This window comes from Ruditapes philippinarum, unplaced genomic scaffold (assembly GCF_026571515.1).
Source record: "Ruditapes philippinarum isolate M1 unplaced genomic scaffold, ASM2657151v2 ctg4742_1_1_1_1, whole genome shotgun sequence".
NCBI classification, from domain to species: domain Eukaryota; kingdom Metazoa; phylum Mollusca; class Bivalvia; order Venerida; family Veneridae; genus Ruditapes; species Ruditapes philippinarum.
The window spans coordinates 183,769-203,143 of NW_026861815.1; the positions used below are offsets into that span (position 1 = coordinate 183,769).

The 19,375-nt window shown below is 31.0% G+C and overlaps 1 protein-coding gene across 1 annotated transcript; it reads right to left on the reverse strand.

Moving 5' to 3' along the window:
* Positions 1–13,801: 13,801 nt before the first annotated feature.
* LOC132716916 (uncharacterized) lies at positions 13,802–18,286 on the reverse strand. Its single transcript, XM_060700251.1, has 6 exons — positions 17,660–18,286; positions 17,213–17,260; positions 16,937–17,002; positions 16,514–16,666; positions 15,983–16,104; positions 13,802–15,587 (listed from the first exon to the last, which is right to left on the reverse strand). The coding sequence occupies exons 1-6, from the start codon at positions 18,234–18,236 to the stop codon at positions 14,688–14,690; spliced, it is 1,866 nt and encodes a 621-aa protein (XP_060556234.1). The 5' UTR covers positions 18,237–18,286; the 3' UTR covers positions 13,802–14,687.
* Between the last annotated feature and the right edge of the window lie 1,089 nt (positions 18,287–19,375).

Sequence of the window (19,375 nt, forward strand, 5' to 3'; positions counted from 1 at the left end):
GCAAAACCTCCTTGATTTCTTTTACGTATGTTCAGAATTGTATCTAGATGATTATCTTTAAAAATTAAAGAAAAAGCTATGCCCCAAAGATAATAACAAATCTGAGCGTTTTTCGGAACTTCCCTTATTTTTTTTCTTTTCAAATATGCTTTTCTTTGCTTTTGTAAGTTATTATTCATATTTTTTTCTCTTTTTTTGAAAACTTCTTCTTATTCTCTTGTGTACGTATTTATAACAGTATATTAACAAAAGTAGCAAACTAGTTGATCCAAGAGTCCTAATAACTTTAGAAAAACATTATTGAATAATCTAAATAATAATGAAACTGTTACAAACCAAAACTGAATAAAAGTAGAGCAGTTTTGGGCATTTGTAGTACTTGATGTACAGTGGCTAGCTACTGAAATATGATTACTACATTCGTAATACGTGCAAAGTATAATGATTAACTTCGATCTCCGTATAGAAAATATTTAGGAACAGCTTGATGTTTAAACATATCATTGAGGAGAGATTTAAAAATATTTATTGACGCGGCATGTCTAATATAATCATCCAAATTGTTTCATTACTAAATGAATAAACTTAAGGAAAATAAAAGGTTTTGTAAATATGTGTTCGAAGTGCTCAAACAAGCAAATAAGATGAATATACATAAACACATTAAATTAATTTAAGTGCAAACATTGATCAAATACATTTCGTCTTATCTGGGCGCACACAGTTCGCAATCCACAATGAGAAAATACCCGATTTGTCAGTCTTTTATGGTTTCACAAGCATGTCTTACACGTTTAGTATCAATATGGAATTAAAGATAAAAACTTAAAATGTTCAATTATTCTTTATTTTTTAACGTACCATTACTAGCATAATTTGTAATGACGTTTATTGTTTGTTGATTTTTTTGTCTTTTGTTTTTTTCTTTCTTTCAGTTATATCAGTTTTGAAATGTATTCAGTTTTTCCTGCACATATTTTATGGGCTTCAAATTTATACATTGAAACTCAAATTTTGTTATGCCATGTCGTATGTAATCTTTTTATTCACTTTGTATTGACCGATACTTCTAGAACTCTTCCTTTCTTATATCGTCCAAAAATGGTGAACTAATTTTGCTGATTATTTCTTTTGTTTAATATTTATATTTATATCATAGCGACAGTAGAATGGGAAATAGAACAGTGTTATACAAAAATAGCGGGAGTATTCTCCGCTTGAAAAAATAACCTTTAAGTTAGTGATCTCCTTTATTTGTCTTGTTAGAATCTAAATGATATCGGTCTGACCGGTGTTATTCAGCTATTTAAAACCGGTTTGAAGTGTTTATGATTACGAATTGACCGAGAAGAGCCGTACGCCTATTTGGTTAATTCTTTTGCAATAAAACGACCGGTATTAATTCTTAAATTTATGTTATAGAAAAGTAAAGAACTTAAATATTATGATCCGCTGACCACTTTAAAATGCACAAAATAAATGATTTTATTACCATTCCAGATTTTTTCCGTCTTTTTGATTGGATATTGATCACCCGAAAGAAATTGATATAACCGAGCCAGACGGGTAATATACACACTAAATTTCCCCGTTGGGTACCCCACGTTGTAAACAACATGCGCTGAGGTGATGCGCGTACGGTTCGATTTTACGCGATGTAAATTCCGATTTACAAGCACTTTTTAACTGTCAAATGATAACTATTTACCAAAGTAGAGTAATGATACATATTCTCATCAGTATTGAAAACAAAGATGACCTGGTGAAAGCTTGATATTAATTGCAAAAAAGTGCGTTCAATAGACTACTCCTTTTCTCTTGTTTACATTCGTTAGGTACGGGAAAAATACGTCATGTATTTATGTGACGTCATGATGTGATGAAGGGGTATCCTAAAGGGAATCTTATTTCGACGTTTCATTTGAAACAGCAATGATTTTTTAAAAAATCGTCTAAACTCGGCAGGGGAAGGGTAATAAAATTATTATTTTGGTTTTGGAGTGATACATGTGGATATATTACCTGCCAAGATAAAATATCACCCGAGCCTAACGGCTCGGGTGATATAAAATCTTAGCAGGTAATATATCCACATATATCACTCCAAAACCAAAATAACATATAATGTATACTGTTAGTTTATTGTTCTAAAATTTACAAATACTTCAAAATGGTCGCATTCACGCTTTAATCATCATTTGTACTAAGTATCGAAAGCAATGTAAAAGTTTTGAATAAAGTTAATTAAAAATGAATTGAATAAGGTAAACATTCTCAAAATTAATATATATAAATGTATATACATGTATATAAAAAACTAAAGTATTTTTAAGTTGCATTATCTTTTAAAAAACAAACTTAAAAAATCATTATTATGTCCCTGCTAACGAATAGATTAATTTTATAATATAATTTGTGTGAAATTCCATATGAAAAAAGTTATATGTACCTTTAAGTTCCTGCATTTCATATAAATGTATCCGAATATCCAAAATACATCATCAGTTAAGTTTCCAAACTAAAGCCTGATTTTTTTTGGTGTTTTTTCCAGTCCTTCCCTTTTTTAATTCATTTCAAAGACAAAATGTTTTACATGTCATAGATCGATACTATCTATTTGCTGTGTCCCAATGAATTTATTATTCTCATTGAAGATAAAATGAAATCGATTTGAAAACTTGTAAGTGAAATATGATAATGCACAAAAGAAAACCTGAGCTACATTGATATTTAACAAAATTTATCTTTAGATAACGAAATCCAATATAAAAAAACTACCTTTTCACAAGTATTTAACAAATTATATCATTCATTTGAATAATCGATTTATCTGTTAACATTTTTAAATATAATATCATATCTTAATTAGAATCGTGTGGAGGCATGGCTTGTGGTTAACACGTCAGACTATAAATCTCAGATCTCTACGCCCATGGGTTCAATCCCAGTCAGGGACAAGCCGTTCTTACACTCAATGCTTAGTACTGTTTAGTTTCTGGAACGGACATGTGCGTGTTCTAATAAGATACGACAGCCCTACTAAACCGTGGCTCTTTCACATTTTGCAGATGTGTTCAAGAGAGAGCCATCGACTCTTCCATTGTAGAGCCATATACTAAAATAAAGTTGAAATAGGTAAACACAGCTTCTAAATATACTCTTTTAATAAATACGAGTATACTTATTTTTCAAAAATCGAAGTATGCTATGCCACGTAGAACTGTTTCTTACTTTTTTGGATAGAATGTTGATACGAAATATCAAAATTGACGTTGTTAGAACTGAGGTGTTTTCTCTTACGTTGACACAGATCTTTAATGATTTCTTTGTCGTAAAGTACATGTAAATGTCTGCGTATCCTAATTTCCTCTACGGCTCAACACAAAAACTATTTTACAGAGTTTTTCTTAAAAATAAAATATAAAGATTTGTTCAGATGTGATCGAGCCATCGACACGGTGCTGGTTCCACCGGCAAATGAAAGAGCCAACACAAACTATCAATAAGTGTCGATATTGTTAATATTCATTGATGGACTACAAAAGGATCTGCAAATTGAATGAGACAATTCTTCAGTATCTACTTTGTCGCTTTATATCTCTTAAAGTATGAGCTATGCCACTTTCAATAACTTCTTCATCGCTTATTCTATGTGGCATTACATTCTTAGATATTTGTAAATTCAAGCATGTTCTTTTGAAACGAATATGTTTAGAGACTGTGTTAACCCTCTCATTTCAAAAAATCACAAAATGTGAAAGAGCCAGCATTTTGTTGGGGTGTTACAATCGAATTAAAATAAATTTTTGTATGAACTAATTTAGTTTGTCCGGTGTAATCATAGAAACAAGAATAATACAAAATATCAACAAAAAAATGCGACTAGTCAGAACGAAATCAATTAAAAATGAACGTACCATTATGTCGAAAGCTTTGACATATATATTTTGATAAAATATTTCTTATAATAGCAGTTATAAAAGTGTGTTGTGATGATAGTAAACATTTTTTGTAATGACTGAGAATTCACAACATGAAACTTGTTTCTTTATATGAAAATACTACATACAATCTAATTAAAGTGACATTATGCCCATCCAAGGGTATATAGTGAGTGAACCTGTGAATATATAAATACGTTTTTATTTATTTTGCAATAATTTCTTTTGATTTAATAATTGACTTCGCAAAAACAATAAATAATGAACGGAAAGGAATTTTCTTTAATTATCAATTAGAATTTATGTGTTCCGTTCAGTTTATAAAAAGAGTGGGGCAGTCTTTTTATATTTAAGGCAAATTTATAATTTTATCCTAAACATTTTCAAATATCACCTGTTGGTCAAACACCATTTTAATAGTCAATCTTTTGACTCAGCTCAACTTGACTAAGAAAATATGAGCATAATGCCACTTTAACTTAATGTAAATATTTTGAACCAAGTAAACGGACCCATCAAAGAAATATCATAAGTGTCTATATTTCATGTTTGAAAAGCAATTTCACAGACAAGTACAAATCAATTTTCTGTACTGGAGAAAACCGAAACAAAATATTTGAAATAAGATAAGGTAGCATTATTCTAAAGCGTGAATTTAAATCTATTGATTAGCTAGCCAGCTAGTCTGTGTAAGATCGATTGTTCGAATTACTTTACGGTTGCTCCTTAAATTATTTGCCAGCCCGCATAGCTCAATCGGTTAGAGCGCGAGACTTGTAATCTCGACATTGTGGGTTCGATTCCCGGGCTGGCCAACTAAAATTACTAATCAGTCTTTCGGATGAGACTTTAAATCGAGGTCCCGTGTATGGGTGCTTAAACACTTGGCACGCTAAAGAACCAGGAGAAGCTTCTGGAATTGGGGCATCTTTCTGTATCTGTAATTGCACTATCCTCCAAAAATCTAAAATGACTAATACCCTTCTGGGGGACTCGCCCATATGGGCAACCGGTGGCGAGTATAAATAAACGCAAATACACACACACCTTAAATTATCCTCGGTGGGGAACTGAGGTCTTCATCCACTAGTAAAGTTTAAGCTGGAAAAGCGCCACATGATCTTTAAGTGTGGTGTGGCAAAACCTAACAATAAATAGTCAATTTATAAAATAGAAATTAAATAAACGCACTCTTGATCGTAAACAATCATTATTCATATTCTATTTGGTATCTAGTGACGTGGTAAAGATATGTGCCATAGTCTTCTTTTAAATACCAGTCATTAAACTGATAATCTTCTTTATTTTGAAATATAACCATTTCGTTATGTTTGCAAATTTTACTTTTTTTAAGTTTACGAGAAATGGTTATAAACTGGCATTGCTTGTCGATGTGTTGTATAGAGAAACACCAACGCAACATCTACGTTTTTCGTGTGATTTGGGAATCGTTAGCGTTTAAAATATTAGACCTCCTACTGAGGAGTATTCTTTTTCACTAAGGAAATATATTTTCCAATGTACATGGATTAAAACACCACTAGTGGCATATTTTTCATTATATATATTTTTTCTCTCTTTTTCTGGTCAGAATATGATTCTCTGTTTCATTTTTCGAAACAATAAATAGTTTAGAGAAATTTGTAGTTTAAATTATACATTTTGGAGTAAAGTGAGAGAAAAAAGTAGTTCTACAAGTAAAAATAAATATATTTTTGAATCAGGTGGTAAAACCTCCTTGATTTCTTTTACATATGTTCAGAATTGTAACTACATAATTATCTTTAATGAATTAAAGAAAAAGCTATGCCCAAAGATACATAAAAAATCTGAGCGGTTTTCGGAACTTCCCTTATTATATTTTTCAAGTATGCTTTTCTTTGCTTTTGTTAGTAATTATTCAAACAGTATGGTTATTCCTTATCAATTCTACAGTTAGATAACGATAAAATATGTAAATCTATTGTAAAGTTGTTAAAAACATGTTTTGTTTTTTTATTTTATGAAAACTTCTCCTTATTCTCTTTTTGTACACATTTGAGCCGCGTCATGACAAAACCAACATAATGCGTTTGCGACCAGCATGGATCCAGACCCGAATGCGCATCCGCGCAGTCTGATCAGGATCCAGGCTGTTCGATAACAAAAATCCTATAACAAGTAGAGAAACTGATAGCGAACAGCATGGATCCTGATCAGACTGTGCGGATGCGCAGGCTGGTCTGAATCAATGCTGGTCGCAAACCCATTATGTTGGTTTTGTCGTGACATGGCTCATTTATAATGATAAATGAACATTTATAACAGTAAATGAACAGAAGTAGCGAAATGGTTGACCCTCGGGTTCTTACAACTTTAGCAATATATTCTTCCTTGAACTATTGAATAATACAAAGAATAATGCAACAGTTACAAACAAAAGCTGAATAATACTAGAGGAGTTTTCGGCGTCTGCAGTACTGGATGTGCAGTAAATAACTACTGAAATATATGAAATATTCCGTACACGATTTTTTTTTTTATAAAAATCCGCACTACGATCACTACATTCGTAAAACGGACATACACTTCGTCGATCTCCGTACGTTGGCACGTTGTTTTGATGGACTTTGCTCACTTTTAATATATTTTTCTTTATTCTTGTATCCGACAATGATACCCAGTTCTATAGATATCGATCTAGTAAAGCATGTAACTATACATGATGCTTTGAATTGCATGGTATTTTTTAAGAGAGTGTTTATCATTTTCAGTAAAGCCGTCCAAATATAATGAATAGATGAACAAAAGCAATCGACCCAGGATTAGCATCCCTGGGGGATGCCTGCAGTAGAATGATTAATTTACAATATTATTTGGGTACAGATTTGAAAGATAGTTGCTCAGCAAAATTAATATACTGCCCCAATAATCAATACAGCATTAGTGCAGTGCATTTTAAAGATAAGCTACTTGTATCAACCCCTGTTAAACTCTTTCGAAATATCACAACAGATCGTTCAAGACTTACAAGTAGACATACATATAGACGTTTTTTGTCAAAAACCTGAGTAATGTTACGATAAATATCAACAAGTTTGCTTGATGCATGCGAGATTTCTTTTTGCCACTTAATCAATTGTTCAAATAGCGGGAACGTTAAGTATCTGATTGATCTAAAACAATAGCAACATATCAGCTGCTATTTGCGTCAGTAAGCTCTAATAAGGAATAATCGGCGCGGTGTTCCGAAGTTAAAGGAGCAGCAAAATTTCGGTACATGGTTCACTCAGTTATATAATAGTCTTTAGTAATATAATAGCTATAGTGTTAACAGTTACTACTTTTCGAAACATAACAAAGTTATACATTATTCAGAAGTATTTAAAGCGGAGCAGTCACATAACAGTTTTTGTAGACTGGTTCTAATGAGTTAAGGGTTTAAATGAGATTCATTAACTTCAATTTGATATACAAGAAATAGATGCCGCCAGCAAGAATTCTCAACAAGGTGGAGAGGACCTCTCTAATAAACCCTTATAGTTTTGTAGGTCTTTAAATGCATTTCATCTTTAATTACCTTATTGGCTTCTCTGATTTCCTATTTGAATAATTGATTGTGACATCTTGTTTGACTTTATGCCCGTGTGTCCTGTCCTGTTTGGAGACCTGCTGAGCTCATTGCCGCTGATCCTCTGCAGGGGGTTGCGTTCAATGAATGCCGTCCTTGCTTGTTGATCTTGTTTTTCGTAATGGACCATATTTACGAAAATTTATGCTGGAAACTGGTTGCATTAAACATGTCTTTCAGTGTTGATATTAATATTGAATTTACAAATGAATAAAGTCACACAGTCTATTACAATCGTAACACCTCAATTATTCACAATTGTCCTCGTTGGCATAATCATTAAAGCCGTGAATCGTTAAAATTCAAGATCTTATTTCATTTTAAAACTTAACGCGATAAAATTGACAGCAGAATTCAACATTTAAACACAAAAATGGCGATAAGGCGGTGATCATGTAACCTTCAAGCTGGCACGTTCGTGTCATTCCATGAATGGTCCCCAAGTTAAAGAAAGCGGGTGAATTAAACGAGAAAACAATGGGCGCAACTAAACAAAATAGAATTTTGAAAGGGGATCAGAGGTCACATAGCTTGCATATCAAAAACAAAATATATAAAGTCAAATTTTAAAAGCAGGCACCATATCTGATCATACTGGCACCCAAATTGAAAAAGGTCAAATAGAACATGTAGAAGAAACTAAAAACACCAAAAACATGTGCACACAACAATTATGTCGTAAAGTTTACCAACATTTCTGAACAGAGGAGTTACAAATGTTATTCATGTCAACAGCTGTTGGGGCTTGGCTCAGTCAATTACCAAGGAATGAAGTATTGATTATGTTAAGATTTCACATTCGTTGTTTCAAATTTTGACTGAAAAACTAAAAGATGATCATGCTTAGTGAATAAATTAAGCAATCAACACCATACTCTCAAATTTTCTTTATCAAAATTCTAAATCAAGAAAGAGGCATCATTATCGTCAAGTTCTGCTATCAGACAATAAACTCAATTTCCTCATATTTTTTGTTTCTAAATTCTACTATCAAACAGTAAACATTATTCTCTCATTGTTTCTTCGGATAAAAGTTCTCATGCTGATGTTCAGTTACCAAAGTTCAATGGTAGACTTGGTTTCTTCTTCAACTTGGTTGATTCCTTCTTTTAGTTTCAGTGTTTTGCTTATGAACCTTTCTTTTTAATGTTTTCCCCAGGTACCATTGAAATTAACTGTACGTTATCTGGATTATCGTGATCGTCTCTACAATATATTGCGCCACTATCGAGTTCTTTACAGAAAACCTCTCCTACTTTATTTCACTAACATTATCTTAGACAAAATATAATTGTCATCCATACATTTATCTCTAACACCTTCAATCTTTGGCATTGTAACAGTTTTGGGATTTATTATATCAGCAAATAAGTTATCAATATCAACAAATGCTTGTTGTTGTTTTTTCTCTTAAATGGATGTACTGCTACTGGTTTGCAGAAAACAAAAAAAACTTTCTATCAATGGGAAAAAATCGCATTGGTTTTTCCCGGGGAGGGGACCACTAACCCGATTGGTTTATTTTTATTGGACACTGTGTGATGAGATCAACCGACCGAATTCCACCACTGTCTACACTACGCCTCATGTCATCAAAAATTGTCACGCTGTTGACCCAAACCTTACTAAAGATCTATTTGATATTTTAAAGGCTCTTACGGAATTATACGTTTTCGTCCTCGCTAATTCATTAAATTGCTCGCGGTACTCGCAATTATCATCAACAAAAATTACTAAATTACAACTGCGGTATCCCCAACGTCTTATCAATTTACTTTCCTTTTTAAGATCTTTTTCAACTGAAAAATGATGAAATGAGCTTTTATGAATCAAATGTAATTGAATGTGTAAAGTTTAAAATTACTAATCTACATTAATAGATAAAACAGATTGATTTATTTTTAATGGAAATGTTGTTTTGCATGGAAAACTTTGTGAAAGAGATAAGTGAATAAACGTTTAATCACTTATATACAATAACCTACATTCTTATCAATACTTACAGTAACATTGAAAAAAGACGCTCTTTTGGATCAGTAGGGCATAACAATAACCAATCTGACAGGCTCAGTTTGACAGTGCACTGGTAGCCAGATAGCCAGTCGTTTTTGGAATGTATTATGTTTTTACGGGTATTGTTAAAAATCACTTTATATTATGTTTTCAAACTTCATATCTGGAACTACATGTTTAGTAATGTGTTTGTCTGTCTAACATGTGGTCTTTCATTTTCTGGGATTTAACTTCGGTTAAACATGCCAAGCATTTCATCATGATCAGAGAGGCGCTCCTTTTGCTGAATTGTCTCTAAAGATAGGTAACATACGTGTAAGATAAATATGAAAAACTACACAGAACGATTTTTATCAAAACTGATGCAAAATTGCCACTATTCACCCATATTTGTCTTTTACATATTTTAATTTGAAAGAATTGTATTCTCAACGATGCCTTAACAATGAAATAATCATTAAGTTTTGCTTGAATTCGGGTAATTGGAAATAATTGGATTGTTATATAATAGGCATTATACGAAATTTTGTATTTCATTAAAGCAGTTAATTACAAGAGAGACAACCCTGGTATGTCATAAACTCATATCTATACCAGTTTTCTCCCTTTAAAAACAGTTGTTTTCTGTTAAATTTTTGTTTGAGTTAATTTCCATAATAAAGTTTACTTTTAAAACTTATACAAATATGAATGTATGTTCAGGAATATTATGTTTTCGTAATATTTAAAGGTTTGAGTTGCTTTAATTAAGCAGTAATTTAATTTTTCTCTTTTACCATCTGAGACACAAGGAAGAAAATGGCTGCCAGTTAAAATATGATGCAATGTTACTAATTGTTGCTTTCCGTTGTTCCGTCGAATGACTTATTTTATATCTATTATTAATTATTCCTCAAATCAAGCAAAAAGTATTTGTACACTTAAGTGGAAAAAAATAGACAGGTGCAGGCCTGCATCCTGTCGGCTTCTTAAAAGTCAAGTATTAGTCACGTGATTACCATTTGACATTGTGACTTTAAACATATTGTGAGATCAATATCATTTGATTTTAGTATTCAACTGATAATCATCTTTTGATAATAAAAATGTCGACAAATGAAATGTTCAATCAAAGCCCCTTCCCTCAAACTTCCAATTGGTAGAGTTTCAAATATTAACTATTAACTATATTCCAAGAAAAATTACTTTTTAGAATATCGTGAGTGCTGGTCTGTTCGTGATTCTCGTGATTGCCTTCAACTCCCTCTCAATAGATTGAACACCATGTAAGTAATTTGTATACTGTATTTGTCAATAATTTATTTTATATTGAATATCATATTTGAGCCCAAATAGTTCAAGATTTCATAATTTAACCTAAAACAAAAGATTGACAATTTAAGTAGCTTTACAACACTTTACAATGTCCATCGCCATTTTTTACGGTCGAAATAAACAAAAGAAGACAATGTGTGTACAATATATATTTAATAAAGATAGAATTCAAACATTAATATTAACAAATTAGTTATTTATGTAACATTAATGTCATTTTCATTATGTCATAGACGAAGTTCAGAGTTTATTGAATTTAAACTTTCATGTCTCCAGATGAGATAGGTAGATAGGTAAATAGATAGGTAGGTAGGTAGATAGGTGGGAAAGTTGGTGGACGGACGGACGGACAGACATACATGTCAGACAGACAGACAGACAGACAGACAGACAGACAGACAGAAGATAGATAGATAGATAGATAGATAGATAGATAGATAGATAGATAGATAGATAGATAGATAGATAGATAGATAGATAGATAGATAGATAGATAGATAGATAGATAGATAGATAGATAGATAGGGAGATAGATAGATTTATTTCGGCATAGAAAGCATATACATAGTTCACAACATAACATAGGATAAAATGAATGAGCATTATTAAATACTATATCACATATGAGAAAACTATGACATGCTCACCAACACCAAGGATAACACAAAAAGGTCAAGCCCTTATTTCCATTGTGGTCCTTTGTATTGGCGGCATAACATAAAGAGGCAGACCTAAATATAATCATGTTTAAATGTACTAATTAAGTCATAAAAATTTATATCACAGTCAAGTCTTGATTTAATGACACTCCCGTTTACAGCTAGGATTTAAAACACATTACTAAAATTGTAAAAAGATATTAGCAAACAATTTAAAATCCTGAACCGAAATATGTAAAAACATAGTAAATAAATGCTGTTCATAAGGTGAGTTTTGATGGCAACCTTAAAATTTTGCAACCTGTTGATCTCCGTTAACTCTACAGGAAAATCAAGCTCGAGAAAAATGTTTTAAGATTTTCAGACACGTAATAAAATGATTCAAGATTCAAGTATATCTAATGATTTACATGTTATTTGCAATTAATGACTGATTTTGCGGTACATGTGACAATCACCATATTTGTAAGTATTGCGTCTGATTTTGTAATCTTAACTTGGCATAATTACAGAACATATAGAAATAATAGGTTGAAAATGATTTTTTATACGAGACTATGACAAAAATATATAGAGAATGATATTGCTGATTATACGAAACAAATATAAAATTGCTGATACCAGAAAAGGAGAATAATATAGGTGATATAGAACAAAATTGTAATAAAAATATGACATACAAAACAAAACAAAACTGATACAAAACTATTGAAAAATGATATTTCTTAAAAAAAAAACAATAAAAACAATATAAGAATGATATCTCATCAAAACAAATAGAGAATGATATATCTGATACAAAAACAAATAGAAAACAATATATTTGCTGATACAAAACAAATGCTGATAAAAATAAACAGAATGACATTGCTGATAAAACACAAATAGAGAGTAATATTGTTGATTATACAGAACAAATATAGTTCTTTTTGCTGATGATACAAAACAAATATTGTACGATATTGTTTTATTAATGAAACAACTTTACACACTATTCTATATAACATAAATAAGAAAGTTTTACGGTTTTTTTATATACCAAACATTTCATAAAAAAACAGGCAAGCAAGAAACATGAGCGTGAGGTATTCAATATAGGTATCACAGTATAAGCAGATTAAAACTTGCATCCCCGTAAAAGGGATATAATAAATATTTTTCCACCTCTTAATTAATATGCAAAATTATTTACATTAAAATTGTATATATTAAAAAAATAACAAATAACGCAAAAAATGATAACTTTTAACGTTTACTAACAACTATTTGTTTGAACTGTTAACTTGAGCAACTTTTAATGTACACGTGAAAGTCTAAAGTCTTTATTAATAAAGACAACGATTAAATATCGATGACCTATTACATATTATGTTTATATATACATCAGCAAAACTAGTGTGTTCCAGAATATAAAAAACAAACAAGAAAGCAATTTAATATAGTTAGTCAAGTACAACCAAACTAGTTTGAAATATACAATTGCTATTCAATGAGTTTATCGACAAATTGTCTCTCATATAATCTATTTTTCCGCTGAAATTATTCAGAGAAACTAGGGTCTTTGCCGTGGGTGGCAACTGATTCTTTGTTCATACAATCATGAAAAAAGCTTTCGAACACACGATTAGAGGAAGAGGGTCGATCGCGCTATGACCATTGATAACCAACTCATCGAGGTGATATTTGTTTTCACAAGTTTTGGTGTTACTGGTATAAGTTGTTAATATACCAAGTAGCAAATTATAATATACACATATAAAGTCTTCGTAAGTGAAGACAACGATAAAATGTAAATTGGCTATTCGGTGTTATGTAATATTATGTCTAAAATACTCTATTACTGATGCCTCGAATCTCACCTCATAATGCCATGGTTTATTTTCATGTCTGAAGTGAATAAAGAAATTTGAATTTGAACAAATTCAGGTGGTATGTAAGATCTTAACATATTTCAAAATTTGTAATATATAAAAACAAAATAAAAAATCGAACATTACATACTTGAATTACAAAATGGTGTAATCACAAATATAAAGTTTTTGTAAAAACAAAATTATATAGAATTAACAATCTGGACAATAATAATTGGAGTCATGTAAAGGAAAAAAAAAAAAAAAAAAAACTTAAACTTATCAACAACAAGTAAAATATCGACAAGAACAACGCGTTAAGAATAAGAAATTAACAAAAAAAATAAAACATAAAAAAACACATAAAAAATTAAAAAAACACCTAAACAGGTAAAAAAACAAATACCTTAATATTTTTGTGTTCAATATCATAAAACGAATCTTAAAGGCACAAAATCGTATGCATTAATTTCTACTAGTTCGTAAGTAATGTACTCATGGAGATAATCAAATGTTCTAATTACGAAAGCTGTAATTAAAATGGGGAACGTTTGCTGCAGGTGAAACATGTACCAGCAGGTTCCCATGAAGTCCACATAGGATTTTAAAATGTTATCATGTCAGCAGCTGTTGGGGCTCGGCTCAGTCAATTACCAAGGAATGAAGTATTGATTGTGCTAAATTTTACGATCAACGTCCGTTGTCGCTATATCCCATTACATTCATGATTCACAATAAACACCATTCTCTCATATTTTCTATGTCAAGAAAAAAGCATCATTATCTCATATTTCTATAATCAAACAATCTAGACACAATTGGGATGTGGACCTAAAAACGCTTTTGAAAATCAAAATAAAATGTATATTTGTCAATTCCAGCACATATACTGATCATATAAAACTTTATATAAGCCATTTTGAAAAAGAAATCATATTTCAACGTCTATAAAAATATACACACTTGGGGTGTGGACCTAAAAACACCTTTAAAATCCAAATAAAATGTATATTTGTAAATCCCAGCACATGTTCTGGTCTTATATATAAAAAAACTTAATATGAGCCGTTTTGAAAAAAAATCATATTATATTTTTAAATGAAAAAAATGGCTCTTTTTAACATTTTACCGTTCTAATTTTTTATATGTGATATATAGAATATTATATTCGTGTAAATTCAATACTAAATTATTGAACTCGTTGTATAAAACTCGTTCAATAAATTTAGAATTTAATGTACACTCATTCAATATCCTCTATACGTTTTTTACTAATATAAGTTATCATGCTGATGATTAGTTACAAAAGTTTAATGGTAGAATTGGTTTCTTCTTCAACTTGGTTGATTCCTTCTTTTAGTTTTAATGTTGCATATGAGCCTTTCTTTTGAATGCTTTCCCCAATTACCATTGAAATTAACTGTACGTTATCTGGATTATCTTGATCGTCTGTACAAACTATTGCGCCACTATCAAGTTCTTTACAGAAAACCTCCTTTTCCTTTCCTTCAGTTCCTTCAGTGATGTTATCTTCGACAAAAATAAAATTTTCATCCATACATCTATCTCTTACACCTTCAATCTTTGGCATTGTTACAGTTCCACGTCCTAATGGTGTCCACGCTCCACATATTTGAACTGGAAGCCCCTTCATTTGTTCCGTGGTGTATGTAGTTAAAACACCTTTTGCACTTTTGTTTTCTGATGTTTTATATGTTGTGTCGAATTTAGATTTATCCTCCTTGAAGGAAATTGCCGCAATATCTAAGACAATTTCGTGATTATCAGCAAATGATTTATCAATATCAACAGATGCTTCTGTTGTTTTCCCTTCAGAATGGATGAGTGCACAGGTTGCAGGACAGTTACCAATGTTAAAGACATGTCGAGACACTAACCCGATTGTTTTGCTTCCTTTACTACTGCATGACTTAGAATAACCAAATCCACCTAAAGTTCCATACCTGGGTATGCCATTACCAAAAATTGCTTGACCTTCTGACCCAACCTTACAAAATTCTTTGATATTCAACGGTTCTACGGAAAAAGATACGATATTGTGATCCCTCAGAAGCAGGTTTTTCAGGCTAGTTTTTAAATTCTGCGGATCGCAATCTTTATCTACAAAAATGACTAACGTGCAACCGCGGTATCCGCAACTCCTTATGGACGGACTTATGTTGTGAAGATCTTTCTTCAACTGAAAGCAGTAAAAGGTTTTAAAAGAAACACATTCAGAGTAAAATGTAAAAAAAACACGTTGAAATACAGGTGACGTTTTCGTATATCATGTGTAAACGAGTATAGCTACAGGTACGTATAATATGTTTCTTATAGTCTATAATTCTGGTGAAAATCTATTTAAATTTATGCATACAAGTTATTCTCAAAGGAAATTGACTTCAAAAATCATTGTAATAAACTCGCTTTGGAATTAAATTAAATCGTACGACACGATAATATAAATGTTTAGCCCAAACCTGTTGAAAATGCAAATATTGATAATATGAATAAATTTAATGAGTTGATTATTCTCCATTCATTGTTCTATATGAATTTCTATAATGTTTAAACCATTCAGGTCTGGAAAGCTACCTGTTTGCTGATCTGCCCGCCCTGAAGCACTCCCAGCTGTGGCCTTTCATTTTTTGGAACAGAACTTCGGCTAAACATTCCAAGCATTTCATCAGAGAGGCGCTCTATTTTCTGAATAAGCTCTAAAATTACATGGTATGAATTAGAGATTTATAGGTGCAAACTTGCTGTTTAAAATATTGAGATTATATAGAACTACATGTATTTCATTAAAAATGGTACCATGCATCCATATTGTCTTTAACATATTTTGATTAGTAAATGAATTTTCTACACGATATCTTAATTCAGGAGTTATTTTCAAGTTCCACTCATGAGGAATTGTTTGTATTGAACATGATAACCTACGCCTGATTTTGTTTTTGATTTTAGATTAAATGATCATTTAGTTTGTCCGTTCGTTAAACTTTCAGATATGTGTAAGGTAGTAAGGTAACGGATATATTTCTATCTTCAACTAGCATTTGAAGGGAGGTTAACGAAATAAGCTCATCAGTAAGTGGGAACTTCTATTTAAATTTTAAAAATTACCTTCATCCAATAAACAATTCTTATCACGAGTTACCGGCAACTGCTTCAAAATGTGTCCTTTCTTATCCTTTTGTTTCTGCTTTGATTTGTTTAAATCGTCCCGCAGTTTCTTTATAAATGTTTTTGTATATAGTTCCCCTCTTTCAGTACCTTCTGGTAAATATATAATGCAATTAATGAATCGTCAGTGTTTATTTTGAAATACATGTAATTAAAACATAACGAGACCGGGGACAATAATTTCTAATGTAAATCTAGAAATTACTCATACAGAAAGACAAACCACATTTTTTGAAATTAACAGTATTTTGACTGAGGCAAAACAGTCTATTTATACAAAAAGAGTATGTTGACAAGTTGTTTCTCAAATAAGCTATGTTTGCAAAAATACACTAATAATCATTTTACATTGTAATAGCATACCAGATATACTCTTCTCCATATATGATGTAGATCGCTCTAGAATAAGGTCGCTGGTTGATTCATCCGCTGAAATAAAGGTCAGCAACTACATGCTAAGGGTTAAAAGTTTATATTTTCGTTTCTCTTTAAAATAATAAATCACGTAATGCAGCAAAACCAAAAGAATAAGTAGCACATTGATGAAAAAACAACAACAAAGTTAAATTATTAAAACCTCATACAAAAATGATTGCTATATTTTATGCAATTACACTTGCAAAAACAAAATGTACATACTTCTGCATATCATGTTGTCTTCAGACTTCGAACGTTTAAGAGATGACACTGGAAAAAATAATTGCTTGCAAGTTTTATTTACCATAGCTCATTTTTCTCTATTTTTTACTCTCCGGAAAATGATACATTCTTCTCATAATAAATATAATCACAAAAAATCAACATAAAATATAATTTTTGCTTTTATATCAGAAAACAATACTGGCAGATGACTTTTATTTTGTTAAAAAAATGAATAAATAAATAGAAAAATGAAAACATAATTATATAATAAAAAGAAAAAATAGATATATACATAAAAATAGACAACTTCATATTGTAAAGTTATCTCAAAGAAAATAATTAATTACATGTAGCTACTAAAATACTTTATTCTTCATTGTCTGGTAAAAACATACTTTCTTAAAAAACAAGAAAACTTAATGCCGACATCAGTGTCACAAATACCTTTCTGTTTATCTTTATCGACATGAAATATGGCGTCCAAAATATGCAACAGACATTCACATTTATTCTTCATTTCTGGGGCTTTGTACAAATTCAATTCCATTAATTCGCTAACTGTTTTGTAAACTTGTTCTTTGGAAACAATCTGCATTTCTTTAGTGGCTTTTTGATTATCACTGCCTCTCAAGCAGATAAGCTTCACGTTCTTGCCCTCTGGTATGTCATCTTCATTCATATCAGAAGCAACAATAACAACAAAAGATTTTTGGAGACATCTTTTTTGTGAAAGCTCTTTAACAGTAGCGCATTTTTCTGTAATGCAATCATGTAAATGGTTTTGTTTTGTTACATTTCTGATATCAATATCTCGATCACCGTCCAAGGATTGTAGACATAGCTGGAACGTCTGTTTGTTCATGCGATCTTTGAAAGGCATCTCGATTGGGGTAGTCCATTTTTCTAGTTGGATCTCATTGGTAAGATCATTATACCTACGTAGAAGTGGTTCCAAGTGTTTGCATGCATAATGTACCCTTGGGTAGGCAGAGAATGGAACGGTGTAAATCTTGAATTCCATTCAAATTGTTGTATGATTAATGATCCATGTTTGCGAATTATGTATATGACACAACTGGAATAATAAAGGTTGAACAAATTATGTTATGAAAGAATGAATTAATTTGTTAAATAATAACACACACAACTAGCCTATTATAGCTGGACTTAAATTTACAGCTTTGTGAGTTAGAAGCAATGCAATTACCTTTGTCGTTGACAGCATTCCTTATTCAAGTATGGTATGTAATATATCAAACAAAACTTTAAAGCCTCTAAATTATTACTATTTTAAATTGTATGCCTATGTTTTATAATATTAACGCTACTAAATTTCAAAATTGTATCAATTTTATTAAACACCATGTACATATTATTAAAAGGAGCCTAGTTGTTGATCTATTTGCACTACATATTGACGCGAATTAAACATCGCATTGCTCAAGAGTGGTAGAGACATTCATAAAAAGTTGGCGAAGATTTACAATTTCAAATACATGTATCTATATACATATAGATATGTTCGGAACAATCACGCCTCGGTAAAAATAACGTTTCTCGGGTGTATGTTATTTACAATGATGTGATATTTAGTCTATATGGTAATACATGTAAGTGTCATGATCTGGACAAGGCTTGTCAAGTTGCCGGCCATGGGCGGGTATTTAATGTACGGCTATTCCGGTCAGACTGCAAACACATGTTAGATATATTTTCTTGCATATTTTACCATATTGTAAATAGATTATCTCATTAAATATTATGATATGAATATTGTCATTTATATAAGTGAAGATTTAATACCTAATTGATTGAAAAGATGAATAATATCGTTTTTATTCAACGAGTTCAATAAATAATGGACGATATTGATACGTGTTGCGTACATGACCCGATAAAACATTCCTGTATATGATATGACATATATAATATATAGCAGATGATAGAGTGTTCTAGAACAAAATATTTTATTCATCATGTATGTTTTCATGATAAATCACTTTACAATATTTTTCTAACAGTATTTAATAAGAATATACAGATGGTATATTTCTATTGCTTTTAATTAATTTGAAAAATATGAGTATTATAGGCAAATACACGTTAAATATGTAGCACGCCTGTTCAACGCACACCTTTAACATCATCGGTGCTTTCCTA